The following is a 19,052-nucleotide window of genomic DNA, read 5'->3' as shown; positions in this document are numbered from 1 at the left end:
GCATAAAATATTTTCTGTGGTTTGATTTCAGATTAGTTGCTTTGTATCCCTAGACTCTCTTCCCTGCTTAATGTTTGAATCTAGTTTAATTGCGGTTGAATCAATAAACCAAGATTAAACCGCAGTTAAATGATATATGAGTCCAGCCAGTAAACTACTAGCTAAGTTCTAAATTTTGATCACATTCCTGTGGGGAATGCTGCAACAGTTGTAAGTGCGAGACTGATTGTAAGCCGCTTTTTTCAGTGCTTTGAATGGTCACTAAACAGATGGTTGGAAGTCGAGGACACTCTGTACATTTTATTAAAAGGCAGATGATTTGGTGAACTGAAAAACCAGCTGCTAGTTTTAATTTTTGTGTCATTTGTGGTGAAGGGAGCTGCATTTCACTAAAGCTTCTCCCTTTTAATCATAGTTAGGAGTGGGAAAAGGGGCTTCCAGTCTCTTTCTACTTTGCAGATGTCAACCTGAGACCCCAACACAACCCAGTAGAAGCCGCACACACAATTTGAAGTGTGAAAACCACAGTGAAGGAGCAAAAAAATCTTGAGAAGAGGTGCAGCTAGTGTCACTGAACACTCTTCTTGGGGAAAAGCTCTATTTTTAGTGATTTCCTAAAAGCTATCTGGGAGGTTTCGCACCGTTACAGACAGGGGGCAAAAAGAAGGAGAAAAAGACAACTCTATATTTTTTAGCCAACAATTTGACTCGATGTTCATTAAGGATTATGCAAGCCAACACATGGAATGAGATAAAATGAGAAATCCTCTTTTGCTGGTTGATAACCTGAAAAGAAAAAAAACCCTCACCAAAGTGTTAAGAAAAACCTAGCAACATATTTAACTATTTCATCCTTTCAAGGCCAGGAAACAAGGAACGAGACACAAGGCTGCCTTTGAAAATATTTTTCAATCTCACCTAAGGAGAGAAGACAGCTTCCTGATCCAGCAAAATCATGGTGCGTTTTTCAAGATGTTACGGAAAGTGGAGATGTTAATCATGAAAAACCCTGAATTGTTAAGTTAGACCTCGAGTTATGACCGTAATGGAGCTTGTCCATTATCGTCGTAAAACACAACGGTCATAAAACGGATTGGTCATGTGACTAACCTGATTTTATAATGTTTCTGCAGCAGGCTTTAAGTGACTGTGGCGGCTGATTGAACATAGCAATTGTTAAGCAAAAGTCACGATTAAGCGTATGCTGTGGTCATTAAGTGAGTCCATTGTTCACTAGGATGTGGTTTTGCCCAAAACCAGAAGTTAAGTGCAGTTTTCAACAAAACCGTTGTAAAATGTGATCATGTGACCATGAGATGCTGCAAATAGTGCAGTTTACAACAGCACTGAAAAAAGTGCACTGAAAAAAGTAACTTTTTCACACTGATGATCATTGCTGCATCTCCACGGTCACATGATCAAAATTCAGGCGCTTGGCAACCGGTTCCCAGGGTCACATGATCCCTTTGGCGACCTTCTGACAAGCCAAATCAATGGGGAAGCCAGATTCACTCAGCAATCATGTTACTATCTTAACAACGGCAGAGATTCGCTTAACAGCTTTGGCGAGGCATGTCGTAAAATGGGCCAAAACTCACTTAACAATTGTCTGACTTAGCAACAGAAATGTTGGGCTGAAGCATAGTCATAAATCGAGGACTAGACCTGTATTATACCCCAAAACACTGATCTTGTCTGATCATTTCTTAGGAAGTTTTCAACCGATCCCAATTCATGATTAAAGTGGCTTCTTCAAGCTTGTAAGAAGATATAGAAAAGCAGAGAAGATACAGAAAATAAAATGAAAAGCATATGTAAGTTACCTCTTCCGATACCCCTCTTGGCACTTATATATACAATTCTAATAAAATGACTCTGTCCAATTTCATCATAATTCCCTTCTCTCTGTAATCATCAAAACCATAAATCACAAAGTTATTTTCTTTCTCACACAGAAAGTCCATGTGAGGTTTCAAGCCACTGATGAATGTCAGTAATAACTTTTCTCTAATCAAAGACTATTTGTTCATGTCAGCGAGTTCTATCAATTTCACCAACCATCCCTCCTTGACAGGTAATGCTAAATCTTTCCATCTTTGTACATATAAATAATCTCACCACAGAAATCATACATTGAAATAATTTTCCATGCATCTCTTTTCTATTTATCCACTGATCCTAAAAAGAAAAAAATTCTGGTTTCGATTGAATATTAATCTTTAAAACCCTCCACATCAATGTATGCATTAGAATCGTTTTTTAAAAAGCTTTTTTATATGTACCCCAAGCATGATTAAATGGCTCTGTATGTGGTTTATATTTCCCTAGAGCAGGGTTTCTCAACAGTGGTAACTTTAAGATGTGTGGATTTCAAATCCCAGGGGATTCTGGGAATTGAAATCCTTATATCTTATAGTTGTCATGGTTGAAAAAAACTTCCCCTGGACAGATTTGCTTTTCCATCTAAGTTTGACTTTCTGCCATTCTGTCTTTCTCGTTCAATTCTGTTAAAGGCCTTCTAGATTTTCCCGTATATGCCTTGAATCTTGACATCTTCGACAACATTTTTACTACTTGCTCGTACGACTTATTTATATGAGGTTGATTTTTTTTGCTCTGCACTAAATAATGCTGTTTTTTGTGGTTCGTTTCTTTTTAATTGCTGTAAATTCCCTTGCTTGTTTTTTTTCCACCTTTGATCAACAGGATAGCTACTTGCTAAATAAAAACATCTAATGCATAGCAGACAACAGATTCTCAACAGCTGGGTCCATCTGAACTGCATCCTCTATAGCTGCATTTCATCAAACAAACAAATTTTAATATAAACAGCTTGGAAAAGCAACAACAATGTCCCCTTTTCAACTTTTCATACATGAGCGCTCTTAATAATTGATATGATCTCCTTGTATGCCTCTATTTCCTGATATTGCTATACAGATAGTCCTCAACTTATGACCACAACTGAGCTCCAGATTTCTGTTGCTAAGTGAGACAATTTTTAAGAGAATTTTGCCCCATTTTACGACCTTTCTTGCCACAGTTGTTAAGTGAATCACTGCAGTGATTGAGTTAGCGAACCGGTTGTCAACGGCTTCCCCGTTGACTTTGTTTGTCAGAAAGTCACAAAAGGGGATCACGTGACCCCGGGAGATTGAAACCGTCATAAATATGAGTCAGTTGCCAAACATCTGAATTTTGAACATGTAACTGTGGGAACGCGGCAATATTTATTAAGCGTGAAAAACAGCGGTGCTGTTGTTAACTTTGAACCAGGGGTGGGTTTGACTTTCCTTTACTACCGATTCGCAACGGGATCGTGCACACCCACTTGCTTCACGCGTGTGCGCAGGCCTTACTTGTACACGTGCGCAGATCATCAATGATGACATCAGGGCAGAGGGCGGGGCCTCCCGATGGTTTTACTACTAGTTCTTGTGAACTGGTCCGAACCTGGGGCATTGCTTTGAATGGTTGTGGTTTACAACCATTAACAGAAATTTCCTGCAGGTTTGAAGAATGAATCAGTGGAACAGCTTGTTTCCAGAAGTTGGTGGTGCTCCATTTGTCTGAAAAAGCATGGAGACTCCTATTTGAGCAGGGGGTTGGATTAGAAGACCTCAAGGTCTCTTCCAGAGGTGGGTTTCAGCAGGTTCTGGCCAGTTCTAGAGAACCGGTAGCAGAAATTTTGAGTAGTTCAGAGAACCGGTAGTAAAAATTCTGACTGGCCCCGCCCCCATCTATTCTCTGCCTTCGGAGTCCCAGCTGATCGGGAGGAAATGGGGATTTTGCAGTAACCTTTCCCTGGATTTGGGGGGGGGGGTGGAGATTTTACAGTATCCTCCCCCTGCCACGCTCACTAAGCCACGCCCACCAAGCCAAGCCACGCCCACCAAGCCACACCCACAGAACCAGTAGTAAAAAAATTTGAAACCCATCGCTGGCTTCCAATATTATTCTGTATTCTAAGGTAAACTAGGCACTGCCACCTGCTGGGATCATAAATCCATATGGCTGCATTCACCTTACATGCTTTCTCCAAGCAAACCGAAACTATCAACAAATCAAACCACTTTATAGGTTCATAAGGCCCTGCAGCGTAGCAGCTCACAATCCACCAACTCATTCTAGCATATGATTCAATAATATGTTTTTCTGAGGGGGGAAAATAAATCCCTTCTGGGTTTTTTTGTTGAAAAAATTCTGGACTTAGTGCAGTCTTACAAACAAACAGATTTATGGAAGCATTCCACAGTTGCAACAACAATGTAATAATTTTCTTTTGTGGCCTCTTTCCCTCTTCATTCCAGCTAAGATACTGGATACTCACAGATCTTACCCAACCAAATCACGTAATGTTCCTTCTTTTCCTGATTCTGATTTAGGATTAGGGATTTTCTTCACTTTTTAAAAATGGGCTGGAGATGAAACTCCACAGATTGCAGATACAGTTAGGCTGCCTATTGACTATTTCAATTATAGTTATTGAACTAAGGTGACATTAAAACATTGCTTCTTATCTTGGCTTGGGTCAAAATTCCATTATTTCAACCAGCTCTAGTCTCCAGGTAAGATGCAGCGGCCAACCACGTAAATTAAAATGAAGAAAAAGATTGTTTTAAGATCCTTTGCAAAACTGCACTGGAGAGAGATGACTTCAAGTTTAAGGAGGAAGCAAACTATCAAGAGAAGTCAAGAGAAGATATTATTCTTTAAGAAATCAATTATTTCCATCCCACGAATAAGGAAAGGAATTCTAACCAAGAGGAAAAGAATAAATTAATCTGAAACAACCATCGTAGCTGTACTTTTAAAGAAGTTTCAGCAAATTGTAAGCTTCCTATGTTGCATTTTGCTTCTTGAAGTTAGGATCAAGATGACATGATGTGTTAGTGCCACTTTATAATGCCCTGGTAAGACCACACTTGGAATATTGCATCCAGTTTTGGTCGCCATGATATATAAAAAAAGAAGTTGAGACTCTGGAAAGAGTGCAGAGAAGAGCAACAAAGATCATTAGGGGACTGGAGGCTAAAACATAACAAGAACGATTGCAGGAATTGGGTAGAAGGACTAGGGGTGACATGATAGCAGTGTTCCAATATCTAAGGGGTTGCCCCAAAGAAGAGGGGGCCAACCTATTCTCCTAAGCACCTGAAGGCAGGACAAGAAGCAATGGATGGAAACAAATCAAGGAGAGAAGCAACTTAGAGCTAAGGAGAAATTTCCTGACAGCTATAAGAATTAATCAGTGGAACGAAAAACCTGGAGATTTTTAAGAGGAGATTGGACAACCATTTGTCTGAAATGGTATGGGACAGAGGTCTTCAAACTTGGCAGCTTTAAGACTTGTAGACCTCAACTCCCAGGTCCACAAGTCTTACAGCTGCCAGGTTTGGGAACTTCTGGTATAGGGGCTCCTGCGTGATCAGGGGGTTGGACTAGAAGATCTCCCAGGTCCCTTCCAACTCTGTTATTCTTTTCAATTGGCTCTGAGAATCTCAGGGAGGCAGTGATAATTAAAAAAAAAAATCAGGTGGAAGCAGTGCCATAATATAATAGTCCAATTATTATATATCCATTGGTGTTTGTTTGCAAAATTGATTTTAAATTATGCATTTAGAGAAGTCTTAGGGTGAGCATATGTGGTAACGTAATTCATATTTCTGATTAAGTCCAGATCACTTGGAATAATTCCTCGTTAATAATTTTTCCTTAGCATCAGGGATGAAATCCAGCAGGTTCTTACAGGTTCTGGAGAACTGATAGTGAAAATTTTGAGTAGTTCGGAGAACCGGCAAATACCACGTCTGGCTGGCCCCAGAGTGGGGTGGGAATGGAGATTTTGCAATATCCTTCCCCCAGGAGTGGGGTGGGAATGGAGATTTTGCAGTATCCTTCCCCTGTAACGCCCACCAAGCCACGCCCACAGAACCGGTAGTAAAAAAATTTGGATTTCACCACTGCTTAGCATCCTTAAGCACATATATCCATCTCTGTTCTCATTCTTAGGAAGATTCTAAAGGGGACTTTTCCCGCTGGAGAATTAGCACACATGTATGAGCCTGGCGTGGAGTTCAAATTCACAATAGGGATCATTCAGGTTTAAATGAAAAGTTTGTAATTTCTGAGTTGTTTTTTTTTGTGTGTGTGAGTGTGGAATTAGGTAAATGAAGAGTTAAAGAGAAAAAAAAAAGTTAACAGCATATTAGGATAATCCCAAATACCAATAACATAATCATATAACTGCCCAGAGTCATCTTATCAGTGAGATGGGAGGCACAGGAATTTAATAAGTAAAAATAATTGCTTTTATAGAAATTAAATTGTATGCCTGCATTTGGAATACAGGTAGTCCTTCACTTACAACATTAAGGGAGACCAAAATTTCTGTTGTAAGTCATGATGGTTATTAAGTAGGGGCACCTACATGATTAATCCGATTTTATGAGCTTTTTTTTTTTTTTGCAGTGGTCATTAAGCAAACATTACGGTTGTAAAGCAGGCTGGAATTGTGAATTAAATCAACGCATTCTTATTTTTGCTTTTTGCCAGAAAATGGCCAAAAATGCTGACTCACTTTTTGTGTGTGTGTGTGTGTGTGTGTGTCTGTTGGACTCCAGAACCAGCTCACACCATTGAGGATCTGTCATAATTTCAAATGGTCGCTAAGTGACAAGTCGTTAAGTGAGGACTACGTATTCTGGTCACTGCAACTCCAAAGGGTTAAAAGTGGAGCTAAGAGGTTGGAACAGTTTCTGCAGGAGGAAAAGTTATGACATTGGGGCCTTTTATTCTGGAAAGAAGGCAGGCGAAAGGGGACATGCTGTAAGCGCCCAAAATTATGCATCTTATAAATAAAGTGGAAAGGGAGACGCAATTTTCTTTTCACCAAAATATTACGATCAAAGGTAGGCTAATGAAATGGAATGCTGGAAGAATCAGGACGAACGAAAATATATTTTTATATAACATATTTTTTTAAAAAAAACTTCTTGGAATTCACTATCACGAGCTACAGGAAGTCCTCGACTTACGAACACAACTGAGCCCAAAATTTCTGTTGCCGAGCAAGACAAAATCAGTTTTGTCCCATTCTACGACCTTCCTTGTCACAATTATTAAATGAATCACTGCCATTGTTAAGGTAGTAACACGATTGTGGCTTCCCCATTGACCTCTGCTAGTCAGAAGGTCGTGAAAGGGATCCCTGCAACCGTCATAAATACGACCCACCTGCCAAGCATCTGTATTTTGGTCATATGACCACGGGGAGGCTACAACGATCGTGTGAGAAACGATCACTTTTTTCAGTGCTGTTGTAACTTCGGTCACTAAACAAACAGTTGTAAGGCAAGGACTATCTGTAACGTGCTTGTTTATTTCCAGCCAGGGGTGAAATTCAGCCGGTTCCTACCGGATCGCGCGGTATGGTAGGGCCAACTGCGCGAAGCCCTGCCTAACCGTGTGATGTCACGACATCCCTTTTTTGCGATGATTTTCAGCCTCTGCGGATGCGCAGAAGGCTTTGTGCGTGCGTGGATGGGTCACTAGGCAGGAGCCTGGTGGCGCAGTGGACTAAGTGCTGTTAAAATAGCACTTAGTTGCCAGCTGCCTGCAATTACTGCAAATTCAAATCTCACCAGGCTCAAGGTTGACTCAGCCTTCCATCCTTTCAAGGTAGGTAAAATGAGGACCCGGATTGTGGGGGCAATAAGCTGACTTTGTATAAAGTAGAACACCGCTTGGGGGTGGGGGCCAAAAGCCCTACTGAGCAGGTATATACAAAAGTATGCAGGCTATTGCTTAATGCATTGTAAGCCGCCCTGAGTCTCCGGAGAAGGGCAGCATATAAATCGAACAAACAAACAAACAAACAAATGCGCGGCATGTGCACATTTGTGAACCGGTAGGAAAGATAAGTGAATTTCACCCGTTTCCAGCCTTTGGCGTTCATATTTTGCAAAATACCAGGATGCGTTTCCAGATCCTGCAATCAAGGCTTGACAGTGTGAAATAATACACAATCGTTTCCCTCAATCCTAGGTAGCGGCTGATATCTCTCTCTCCGCAGACGCAAAGAAAAAAATATCTGCTGCGAACTCCACATGGTGTCAGGAAGGGCATCCGGCCAGTAAACGTTCAGCTCCATCCAGTCACCACGATTCTACCCTGAATTATTTAAGGGATGAGAGTTGTAAAAGAGGAGTTTCCCATAAGGACAAGCTGCTTTACTCTCTTTTTTCTCACTAACTTTGAAATGAGAGAAAAGGATTCCAGAATTGATCGGCATTCGATTTTTAAAAACTGAGCACGGAAGGTTCAGCCGAACAATTATTATGTTTTGCTTGGTTTATTGCTAAACTCATTTCGTCCGACGGAAAAACTGCCATCATTTATGTAATTCTTCCTTCCTGGAAGGAATAACTAATTCTGTCTTATTCTGTCCAAATTCACCATCAGCCCAAAGACTCCAGTGTGATAAATGTTAAATTTCACACCAGAACACTATCCCCCCACCCACAAAAATTCTGTACGAATAGTTGAATTACAATCGTAACCGAGCTGGCAATTTCGGTTGTAAATTGTGACGCCTGCAAAGTAGGTCATCCCATCACTGAATTTGTGGTCTTTTTGGGGTTTTTTTTATGGCGGCTGCCGGCATTAACCAGATCTCATGCTTGCTACGGAAACTAGAAAAAATGTTGTAAATTGTAGTCATGTGGCTTTCAGGACTGGGTCATAAATCCTCCTTTTTTTAGGGTCCATTGTAACTTTGAACAGTCGCTAAGTGACCAATCATAAGTCGAGGACCATCTGTATTCGGCCATAAATACGTCTCCCACATATACAGCAGTGATGAGTTGCTCCTGGTTATGTCCGGTTCTTTAGAACTGGTAGTAAAAGCGGCGGGAAGCTCCGTCCACCAGCCCGGATGTCATAATTGACGATCTGTGCATGCACAGAAGCGCGCGCTCTCCCATTGCGAACCGGTAAGTAAAGGTAAGAAGAACCCACCCCTGATATACAGGTAGTCCTCAACTTACTACAGTTCATTTAGTGACCGTTCAAAATTACAACTGCGCTGAAAAAAGTTGACATACGACCATTTTTCACAGTTACGACCTTTGCAGCGTCCTTATAATTGTGGGATCAAAACTCAAGACACTTGGCAACTGGTTCGTTTTTATGACGGTCGCAAGCGTCCCAGGGACATGTGATCAATTTTTGCGACCTTTCCATGGGGAAGCCAGATTCGCTTTACAACCGGGTTACTAAATTATCAGCTGCGGTGATTCACCTAACCACTGAGGTAAGAAAGGTTGTAAAATGGGGCGAAACTCAACAAATGTCTCACTTAACAACAGAAGCATTGGGCTCAATTGTGGTCATAAGCCGAGGACTGCCTGTAGTAGGAAGCACCCTCTTCCTGCCCCACTACCACCATAAAACTAATTTTTACATTTCTGGGATACAAAATAGAAACTGACAATTCAGGCACTTGGAAATGAACAGCGGCATCTGCAAAGCTGAAATTCAAGAATGCCTTCAGTTTGTCTAGAAAAAAGGATGGTGGCCTCTTTTTTAATCAAAGCTGTGCAAGAACGAAGGAAGATTAACCCACACCAGACACATAATATTGCAATAGAGAGCCAACTCTCTTAGCTATTTTGTTTGTCTGGACTGGCGAAAGGAATTCCAGTAGCAGGTAAGATTATCATCCTGGCACACAAACGCACAGAGAGATTTCTACACATTACTGAAGTTGAGATTGACGCACTGTTTACTAATAAATACCTAATACACTAATTTACACACACACACACACACAAAGAGAGAATTCGGGACGACGCACGTTCCTGCATCGTCAACAGCATCCTGTTCTTAATTTTCCCCCCCAAAGTTAAGTCCACCCCATCAACTTGCAAGAAACCCAACTCATTATCAGCCACATCTTGGATGGGGAAAACAAACAAACAAACAAAAAGATTGATATAGGAAATATAACTTGGGTGGGGAGGATGCAGAGATGAAGCTTTGAAGTCTCCAAATGAGGGAGAACATTTGGGGAGGGTCTCAGACTACTCACGAGTGGTGTTGTACTTGACTCCGTTGACAAACTCGGGGCAAGGTCTCTCCACCAGATCCCCGGCGCTGCTCCGTGGCCAGCAGGTCCCAATCTGGTCCATGGTGGCCCGGCAGGAAGGACCTTAACGCCCCGTAAAGGAGGAGGAGAAGCAAAGGAAGGAAAAGAAAGAAAAAAAAAAAGAGAGAGAAAGGAAATAAATTCATTCCAGCTTCCGGGCGTACAAAGCCAAAGTGAAATTCTCCACATCACCACCTCCTCGCCCCTATCCCGTGCCTCCTCTTCCACCCTACCCTCAAAGCTCTCCTGCAGGGCATCCAAGAGGCTGCAGTTGGCATCCCAATCCTCAATGAAAAAGTGGAGGAAGGTGGTTCTGTTCATGGCGGGAATCCTGACTTTCCCCAGGTGTGGTCCTGCTTCTTGTCCTCCTGCCTTTATAGGTTCGGTATTAAAGCCAAGCTGCTTCTCCAGGTTTCTGGGGGTGCATCTCTCTCTCTCTCTCTGTTTCTCCCTCCCTCTCTCCCCCCCACCCCCCCGCTGCTCAGCGCTTCTGAGTCTTAGAGGGCGGGCAGGCAGGCGTGTTGGATGGTGGGGAAGCTTCCTTGCTCCTTCTTAAACCAGCAGGAGGGGAACCAATAACATGGCAGGAACTCCCAGCAAGGGGCTTTCGGGCCCCACCCGCAGAGCCTTGCCTCCCTCCCTCCCCCCCCTCTTCACCCGTCTTCAGCAGCCCCAGAAGCTGGCAATTGGCTGAGAGGGCTAATCTACTTCTCCCTCTTTGGTGGGGAATAAGGAGGGGGGGGAGTCCCACGTGTGTGTGTGTGTGTGTGTGTGTGTGTGTGTGTGTGTGTGTGTCTGTCGTACACTCAGCATTCTCACTGCTTTGATGGTTCCTTTTTCCAGCAGGGAGTCCTGAAGGCAAGGTGGGGGAGAGGAGGGGGGAATCTGGCTGAGAGGGAGACGGAAGGGAAAGGGGTCTTCCTTTTTTAGGCAGCTGGGTCAGTTTGAGTGGGGGGGGGGACCAGGGAAGGAATCTGGAGGAAGGAAGCATGTTTTTTGCACATGCTCCATCATGCTCTACTACACAAGGACAAATTCCTTATGTGTCCAATCCACACTTGGCCAATAAAGAATTCTATTCTATTCTATTCTATTCTATTCTATTCTATTCTATTCTATTCTATTCTATTCTATTCTATTCCATTCCTCTATTCTATTCTATTCTATTCTATTCTATTCTATTCTATTCTATTTTCTATCCTATCCTATCCTATCCTATCCTATCCTATCCTATCCTATCCTATCCTATCCTACTCTATTCTATTCTACTCTACTCTATTTTCTATTCTACTCTACTCTTTTTTTTTTATTTATATGCCTCCCTTCTCCGGAGACTCAGGGCGGCTTACAATGCGTTAAGCAATAGCCTTCATACTTTTGTATATTTTATACAAAGTCAGCTTATTGCCCCCACAATCTGGGTCCTCATATTACCTACCTTAGAAAGGATGGAAGGCTGAGTCAAGGTGAGTCAAGCTTGAGCCTGGTGAGAATTGAAGTCGCAGTAATTGCAGGCAGCTGGAAGCTAAATACTACTTTTAACAGTAGCATTAGTCTGCTGCGCCACTCAGACTCTACTCTACTCTACTCTACTCTACTTTACTCTGCTCTACTCTACTCTACTCTACTCTACTCTACTCTACTCTACTCTACATTCTATTCTATTCTATTCTATTCTATTCTATTCTATTCTATTCTATTCTATTCTATTCTATTCTCTGCTCCTTCTATTTCTACAAGCCAATTCTATTCTTCTGCTCTATTCTATTCTGTTCTGTTCTACTTTGGGGAAACTGAGGCTGAAGAGTTACAGGTTATGTTGTACCCAGTGGTGGAAGAGGCACCCCTTGTCTTTGAAGCTTAGCCTAGCCTACCTCACAGGGTTGTTGTAGGGGGAAGAGAAGGAGTGCTGTTTTGTTGTTTCGAGAGGGAAAGCAGCACAGGAATTCGACTAACAGATAATGCACAAGGAGAAAGAATCCACCTCATTATTTCTCAGCCTGAACAACTTTGAATTCTGGGAGTTGAAGTCCATATATTTCCTGGGGAATTCTGGGAGTTCGTATCTATGCATGCGAGCTGGGAAATTCCGGGAAGCTGAAATTCATGCAAGCTGGCTGGGGAATTCTGGGAGTTGAAGTCCACACATCTTAAAAGTTGCTGATACACTGATCTAGGGTAGCTGCCCCAAGAATGGACATCTTTACTCAAAGTTGTTAATCTGGTGGACAGCCTGAGATTCAAGGCCACTGGTGTCCACTTAAATTTCGCCAACAATTTACCTTTTATTAAATATATTTGCTCCCTATCTCATTTTTAAAATTCTCCCTCTAACCTAAAACTTTGTGGCCTCCCAACCAGATCTATCCCTTAGTTCTGATCTCAGAAAAGATTGGCCACCCTTCTAAAATGATACAGGTTGTGTTTAACTTAATTACATTATTATTGAAAAGGAATGGCAGGCATTTTAATAATTTGTTTCAGATCCATAGATTTTTGGGAGGCCAAGTGGGCCTTGGTGTGAAGTGCTCACCTTGCCTTAGAGAGTTAACACAATTTCCCCAGGGCTGAATTTGTTCCCCCCCCCCTTTTTTTATGATGCTTAAATTTTAAAATTTAAGTTTTGGTCACCATAATATAAAAAAGATGTTGAGGCTCTAGATCAGTGATGGTTAACCTTTTCATTATTTATTTATTTATTTATTTATTTATTTATTTATTTATTTTAATTTAATTATTTAATTTAATATTTTATTTTATATTTTATTTTATTTTATATTTTATTTTATATTTTATTTTATATTTTATTTTATTTTATTTTATTTTATTTTATTATTTTATTTTATTTTATTTTATTTTATTTTATTATTTTATTTTATTTTATTTTATTTTATTTTATTTTATTTATTTTATTTTATTTTATTTTATTTTATTTTATTTTATTTTATTTTATTTTATTTTATTTTATTTTATTTTATTTTATTATTTTATTTATTTGTATGCCACCCTATCTCCATAGGACTCAGGGCGGCTCATAACAATTAAAATTAAACCAGGCTGGACGATTTAAACAGCCATGTCTTTAGTTCACGGCGGAAAGTGCGAAGGTCAGGGGCCAACCGGAGCCCCAGGGGGAGTTGATTCCAAAGGGTGGGCACGTCCACAGAGAAAGCTCTACCTCTGGGGGCCGCCAGCCGACATTGTCTAGCTGATGGCACCCTGAGTAGGCCCTCCCTTTTGCCGTCGGGTGCCAAAGGTGGGGGGAGCACGGGGGGGTTGCGTGCCCGCACTCAATGCCCCCTGCGCCCCACACCCCACGCATACGTGCGCGACCCCCTGTGCTCCCCCCGCTTTTGGCAGGCGATGGCACAGTGGGCCCGGTAGGCCCATTTTCGACCTCCCCAGGTTCCAGAGGCTTTCTTGGAGCTTGGGGAGGGCAAAAACAGCCTTCCTCATCGCCCCGGAGGCCCTCTGGAGGTCAGAAATGGCTCGTTTCCCGACTTCTGGTGGGCCTAGAGGGCCTGAAAATCAGCTGGCCGGCGGGCGCATGCACGCTGGAGCTGAGCTAGGGCAATGCTCACGTGCCCACAGATATGGCTCCACGTGCCATCTGTGGCACGCGTGCCATAGGTTCGCCATCATGGCTCTAGATAGAAAGAGTGCAGAGAGGAGCAACAAAGAGGATTAGGGGACACCTATGAAGAACGGTTGCTGGAATTGGGTATGTCTAGTTTAAAGAAATGGAAGATTAGGGATGATATAATAGCAGTCTTCCAATATCTCAGGGGCTGCCACAAAGAAGAGGGAGTCAAGCTATTCTCCAAAGCCCCTGAAGGCAGGACAAGAAGCAATGGGTGGAAACTAATCACGGAGAGAAGCAACCTGGAACTAAGGAGAAATTTCCTGTCAGTAGGAAAAATTAATCAGTGGAAATGCTCCAACACTGGAGGTTTTTAAGATTAGCCATTTGAACTGGGATAGTACAGACAGAGTTTCCTGCTTGAACTGGGGAATGGGAACGAAGGCAAAGTCCTTTCTAAGTCTGTTTTTCCTCTTAAATTCTCTTGGATTCAAGACACAATTTGGAAGTGGGATTTTTTTAAAACTGAAAATTTCTGCCCTCTGGGTTTTTCGCAGTGCAACTGCAGCAAGAAAGCTAAAAAGCAGGGAAGGAAGAAAGGACCAGGGGACGAGGGTTTTAGCTCTTGGTCACAGATCCTTTTCTACGAATTTATTCTTCTCAATAAAATTCACGCATTATTCTTCTCTACCTGGTTGCATTTTCTTACACGCTCAACAATGCAGGACAGTAAAGGAAGCATCAGCATATTGGGGAAAAGCGTCGGAAGAAGAAAAATCTTCTCTTGTTTGAACTCTGATTCCAACTCACATAGTCCTCGACTTACGACCAATCATTTATCGACTGTTTGGAGTTACTATGGCTTCAGAAGGGTGCTTTTTATGGCTCGTAAAACATTTTTTACTGTCATAAAATGGCATTTCCTCTCTCCCCCCCCCCTCTCTGCAGTCACACAACCACATTTTTCGTTTATGATTAGTTGCAACATCCTGTAGTCATACCATCATGATTTGTGATGTTTTCTGCTGGTTTCTGGGGGGGGGGGAATGCCCATTCAGAACAATAGATTCAAAGTTAGGTCTGCATGGCTCACTTAATGACCGCCATAAAAATGGTTATAAAATTGGATCCGGTTAAGTGGGGGGGCTTGTAGGGATGGGTTTCACTTAACTAAATTCTCCTTGTCATCAGCTATTTTGCTCTGCTTACATAGTGCAGCCAAGTTTCCTATTTTCTAGTAAAATGGGTTTTTTATCCAGTACTGGTTGAGTGATGGCATCTTTGCAATTTTCTTAATGTTCTGATGCGGAAGAAGTGTTTCACAACTTTGATTTCCCCCCCCCCCCTCCTTCAGCTTCACAACGTAGCCTCGGGGTTCTCTAACCAGGTACAATTAGGCTGAGTCTCACGACTGCAGGCAAAATCTGAGTCAGCTTAATTTCCTCTTATTACCTGCCATTTCTCCTCTGAAATTGCTCAAATATTGGATTTCTTTGCAATGGGAAAGAGTCTGTGACCGGAGGACAGAATGAATTGCAAGCAAAATGGGAGGACAGGATGAACTGAAAAGAAGGTGCAACAACGGGCACTTGAGAGGCAAGACTAGAAGTACCAGAGGTCAGAAAGACATTGCTGCTCTAATGAGGCTCGGCTGGAGAAACACATGTTAGTTTCTGCTTGGTAGGGAACATTCAGGCTGAGCAGAGAGGACGTCCTGGATCAGTGTGTCATTATCAGCCTTATTGTGGAGGAAAGAGTTAAAATCAAAGCAGTGGCAAAATCAATTTTTTTTTTATTACAGGCTCTGTGGGCGTGGTTTGGTGGGCGTGGTGTGTCTTGGTGGGCGTGGCAGGGGAAGGATACTACAAAATCCCCACTCCCTCCCCACTCCTGGGGGAAGGATATTGCAAAATCTCCATTCCTACCCCACTCTGGGGCCAGCCAGAAGTGGTATTTGCCGGTTCTCCAAACTGCTCAAAATTTCTGCTGCCGGTTCTCCAGAACCTGTCAGAACCTGCTGGATTTCACCCCTGAATCAAAGTATTGTCAAATTGAAAGGCACCCTTGAGGTCATCCATTCCAATCATCCTCCTGTTCAGAGCAGGAAATTGAAACATGGCAGGTTGCTGGTTGACTAGCTAGCATCCATTGGAACAAACATCTGATTTATGGTTTCTCCATATATTTATTGAATTTTATTTTTTAAAGGGATGCCTCCAAGTCTGCAATATGATATAGAAATAGAAGTTTTGGGTAACATAGTGCATTTGGCCAAAAGAGTTTGCCTTTTCTTTCTAAAATATTTTATTTTTTTAAAAAAATGAAAGATTAAAAATAAACAGAAGCTCATATATATATGAGCCTTGGTGGCGCAGTGGACTAAATGCTGTTAAAGTAGCACTTAGCTGCCAGCTGCCTGCAATTACTGCAAGTTCAAATCTCACCAGGCTCAAGGTTGACTCAGCCTTCCATCCTTCCGAGGTAGGTAAAATGATGACCCGGTTTGTGGGGGCAATAAGCTGACTTTGTATAAATATACAAAAGTATGAAGACTATTGCTTAATGCATTGTAAGCCGCCCTGAGTCTCCGGAAAAGGGCGGCATATAAATCGAACCAACAAATAAATATAACAGAATATTAGAGTTGGAAGAGTCTTTGGAGAAAGGGAAATGTAGAAAATTAGCACCCACCCCTCTCCTACAAGAATGAAATATTTTGAGAAATATTATAAAGGGCATAATATTATATTTCCCTAAAGGAGAAACATGCTCTTGGAAAGCAGCCCCCACCTTTGTTAATAGCCGGGGCCAGCCTATCTACAAGACAAAAGACCTTCAGCTCCAGGGTGATGGGATTAGCCCTCACTCAAGATCCAAACTGGGACAAAGCCATTAAGACACAACAGGAATTGCCCAACACCCTTTGAGAACACAAGCTTCTTCATTACATCAGCACCCTCCAAGCTTCAACCAAACCTGGGAGCTCAGACAACCTCAGCTATGACCCCTGCATAGCCCCATGGAAGTCCGACAGCAACCAGTAGAATATATGCTCTTGCCACAGGAACAGGAAGCTCAAGTTCAAAGCCCAGAGAAGGTATAAATAACTCTCACTCTCCACTCCATGTGGTCAGCTACCCAGGACCTCAAACCCAGGTGGTCCTGTCCATCAATAAACCATCTTTCCAATCAGCCTCCATGTTTCCAGTGTCTTTCTCCCCACTTGCAACTGAACCCAGATGGACATTTGACGTGTTAATGCCACTTTATAATGCCTTGGTAAGGCCACAGTTGGAATACTGCACTCAGTTTTGGTCGCTATGAGGTAAAAAATATGTTGAGACTCTAGAAAGAGTGCAGAGAAGAGCAACAAAGATGATGAGGGGACTGGAGGATAAAACATATAAAGTTGCTGGAATTGGGTATGTCTAGTTTAATGAAAAGAAGGACTAGGGGAGACATGATAGCAGTGTTCCAATATCTCAGGGGCTGCCAAAAAGAAGAGAGAATCCATCTATTCTCCAAAGCACCCGAGGGCAGGACAAGAAGCAACGGATGGAAACTAATCAAGGAGAGAAGCAACCTAGAACTAAGGAGAAACTTCCTGACAGTGAGAACAATTAATAAGTGGAACAACTTGCCTCCAGAAGTTGTAAATGCTCCAACACTGGAAGTTTTTAAGAAGATGTTGGATAACCATTTGTCTGAAGTGGTGTAGGGTTTCCTGCCTGAGCAGGGGGTTGGACTAGAAGACCTCCAAGGTCCCTTCCAACTCTGTTATTCTATTCTATTCTATTTCTTCCAACAAAAGAAAAGGAAGGAAAGGGAGGAAGGGAAGAGGGAAGGGAAGAAGGAAGGAAGGAAGGAAGGAAGGAAGGAAGGAAGGAAGGAAGGAAGGAAGGAAGGAAGGATTGGTTCAAAGCTGCAAAAGAAAGTAAAGAAAAGAAATATGACAGTCATTTCGGATTCTCCTTACAACGGTTGTAAATATAAGTGTACCTCTTATCTAAGGTTACAACACAACTCTCTTCTTTCTATAACCTATCCTGTCCAGTCATCAAAACCGCAAAGGATAAGATTCGTATTTTCTGTTCCATGCAAAAAAGTCCATAAGAGATCTCTACATAGATCTCTAATGTAAGAAGTCAATTTAGGCATGGTCCAATATCTTTATCATTCATTCCTCTCTTGTGGGAAGGATCCTTTCATTTTATAATCCTTTTTACTTTTTGCTTCGTGCTCACATTAGAGACATGAGTGTGTTCTAGGGAAAAACATCCAGCTGTCTGAGGCTAGCACCCCCATGAAGGCAAAAACCACATTGGTTAAATCTCCATTCACACCAGCCAGGATCCCCCTCTGTGGCCTTTTGATTAAATTCTCATCTATCGATCTCTGTAACAACTGGTTTTCTTGCCAGTCTTTATTTCCAGCAGAAACGCAGAAAGCAAGAGGTCCCCTGAAGATCATCCAACCAGTCCCTTTTGGATGTCTTCACCTATATTTGCTTCTGTTGGAAGAAATCAGAGGTGGTATTCAGCCGGAATATTGGTGGGTTGGAAACTCACCGCTTGAAGAAATGTCTATCTGGGATTCAATTCCAAGTGGGGAGAAATGCACTGGAAACGTGGAGGTTGCTAGGAAGTATGGTTTAATGGTGAATAGGACCACATGGGTTTGAAGTCCTGGGAAGCTGACCACATGAAGTGGAGAGTGAGATATATTTACACCCTCTCTTGGGCCTTGCAAGACATGTATCCAATTGGTTGTCAGACTCCCAAGGGGCTATGCAGACATAGCTGAGGTTGTCTCTGTCTCAGGCTTGGTTGAATCTTGCTGGGTGATGTAATGAAGGGGCTGGGGCAATTCCTATTATGGCTTAATGCAGGGGTGAAATCTACTTACCTTTCTTACCGGTTCGGTAGCACACGTGCGTGCGCAGACACGTACGTATACTACGTGTACATTACTTCCTGGTTAAAATCTGGTCCGATCCGGAAGCATTTCACTCCTGGCTTAATGGCTTTGTCCCGATTTGGATCTTGAGTGAGGGCTATTCCTATCATCCTGGAGCTGAAGGTCTTTTGTCTTGTAGATCGGCTGTTCCAGTCTTTCTGGAGCTATTAACAAAAGTGGGGGCTGCTTTCCAAGAGCATGTTTCTCCTTTTCTCATCCAGGGAGGTATAATATTCTGGCTTTTTAACATTTCCTAGAATATTTCATTCTCCTAGGAGTGGGTGCTAACTTTCTACACTTCTAATGAAACTAGAAGTAAGATTAGAGCCCTGGTTTTCAATTTTAGTAACTTTTAAGATGTTTGAACTT

At 42.2% G+C, this 19,052-nt stretch overlaps 1 protein-coding gene across 3 annotated transcripts in view; it reads right to left on the bottom strand.

Moving 5' to 3' along the window:
• Window positions 1-19,052, bottom strand: part of CRHR2 (corticotropin releasing hormone receptor 2) — a 146,137-nt gene that overhangs the window by 96,005 nt on the left and 31,080 nt on the right. The window contains exons 1-2 of one of the 3 annotated variants that reach the window (XM_060683273.2): window positions 10,381-10,677; window positions 10,091-10,210 (exon numbers count right to left, since the gene is read on the bottom strand). In XM_060683273.2, the coding sequence (XP_060539256.1) occupies window positions 10,091-10,210; window positions 10,381-10,425 (165 nt within the window). In that variant the 5' untranslated portion in view covers window positions 10,426-10,677. Of the gene's footprint in view, window positions 1-10,090; window positions 10,211-10,380; window positions 10,678-19,052 lie in introns of those variants that run through there. The other 2 variants (XM_034401664.3, XM_034401662.3) reach the window with 2 other exon arrangements.

Source organism: Pantherophis guttatus, chromosome 4, assembly GCF_059756535.1.
Source record: "Pantherophis guttatus breed Tessera chromosome 4, ASM5975653v1, whole genome shotgun sequence".
Taxonomy (NCBI): Eukaryota; Metazoa; Chordata; class Lepidosauria; order Squamata; family Colubridae; genus Pantherophis; species Pantherophis guttatus.
This window is presented reverse-complemented; position numbering and strand designations above follow the sequence as displayed.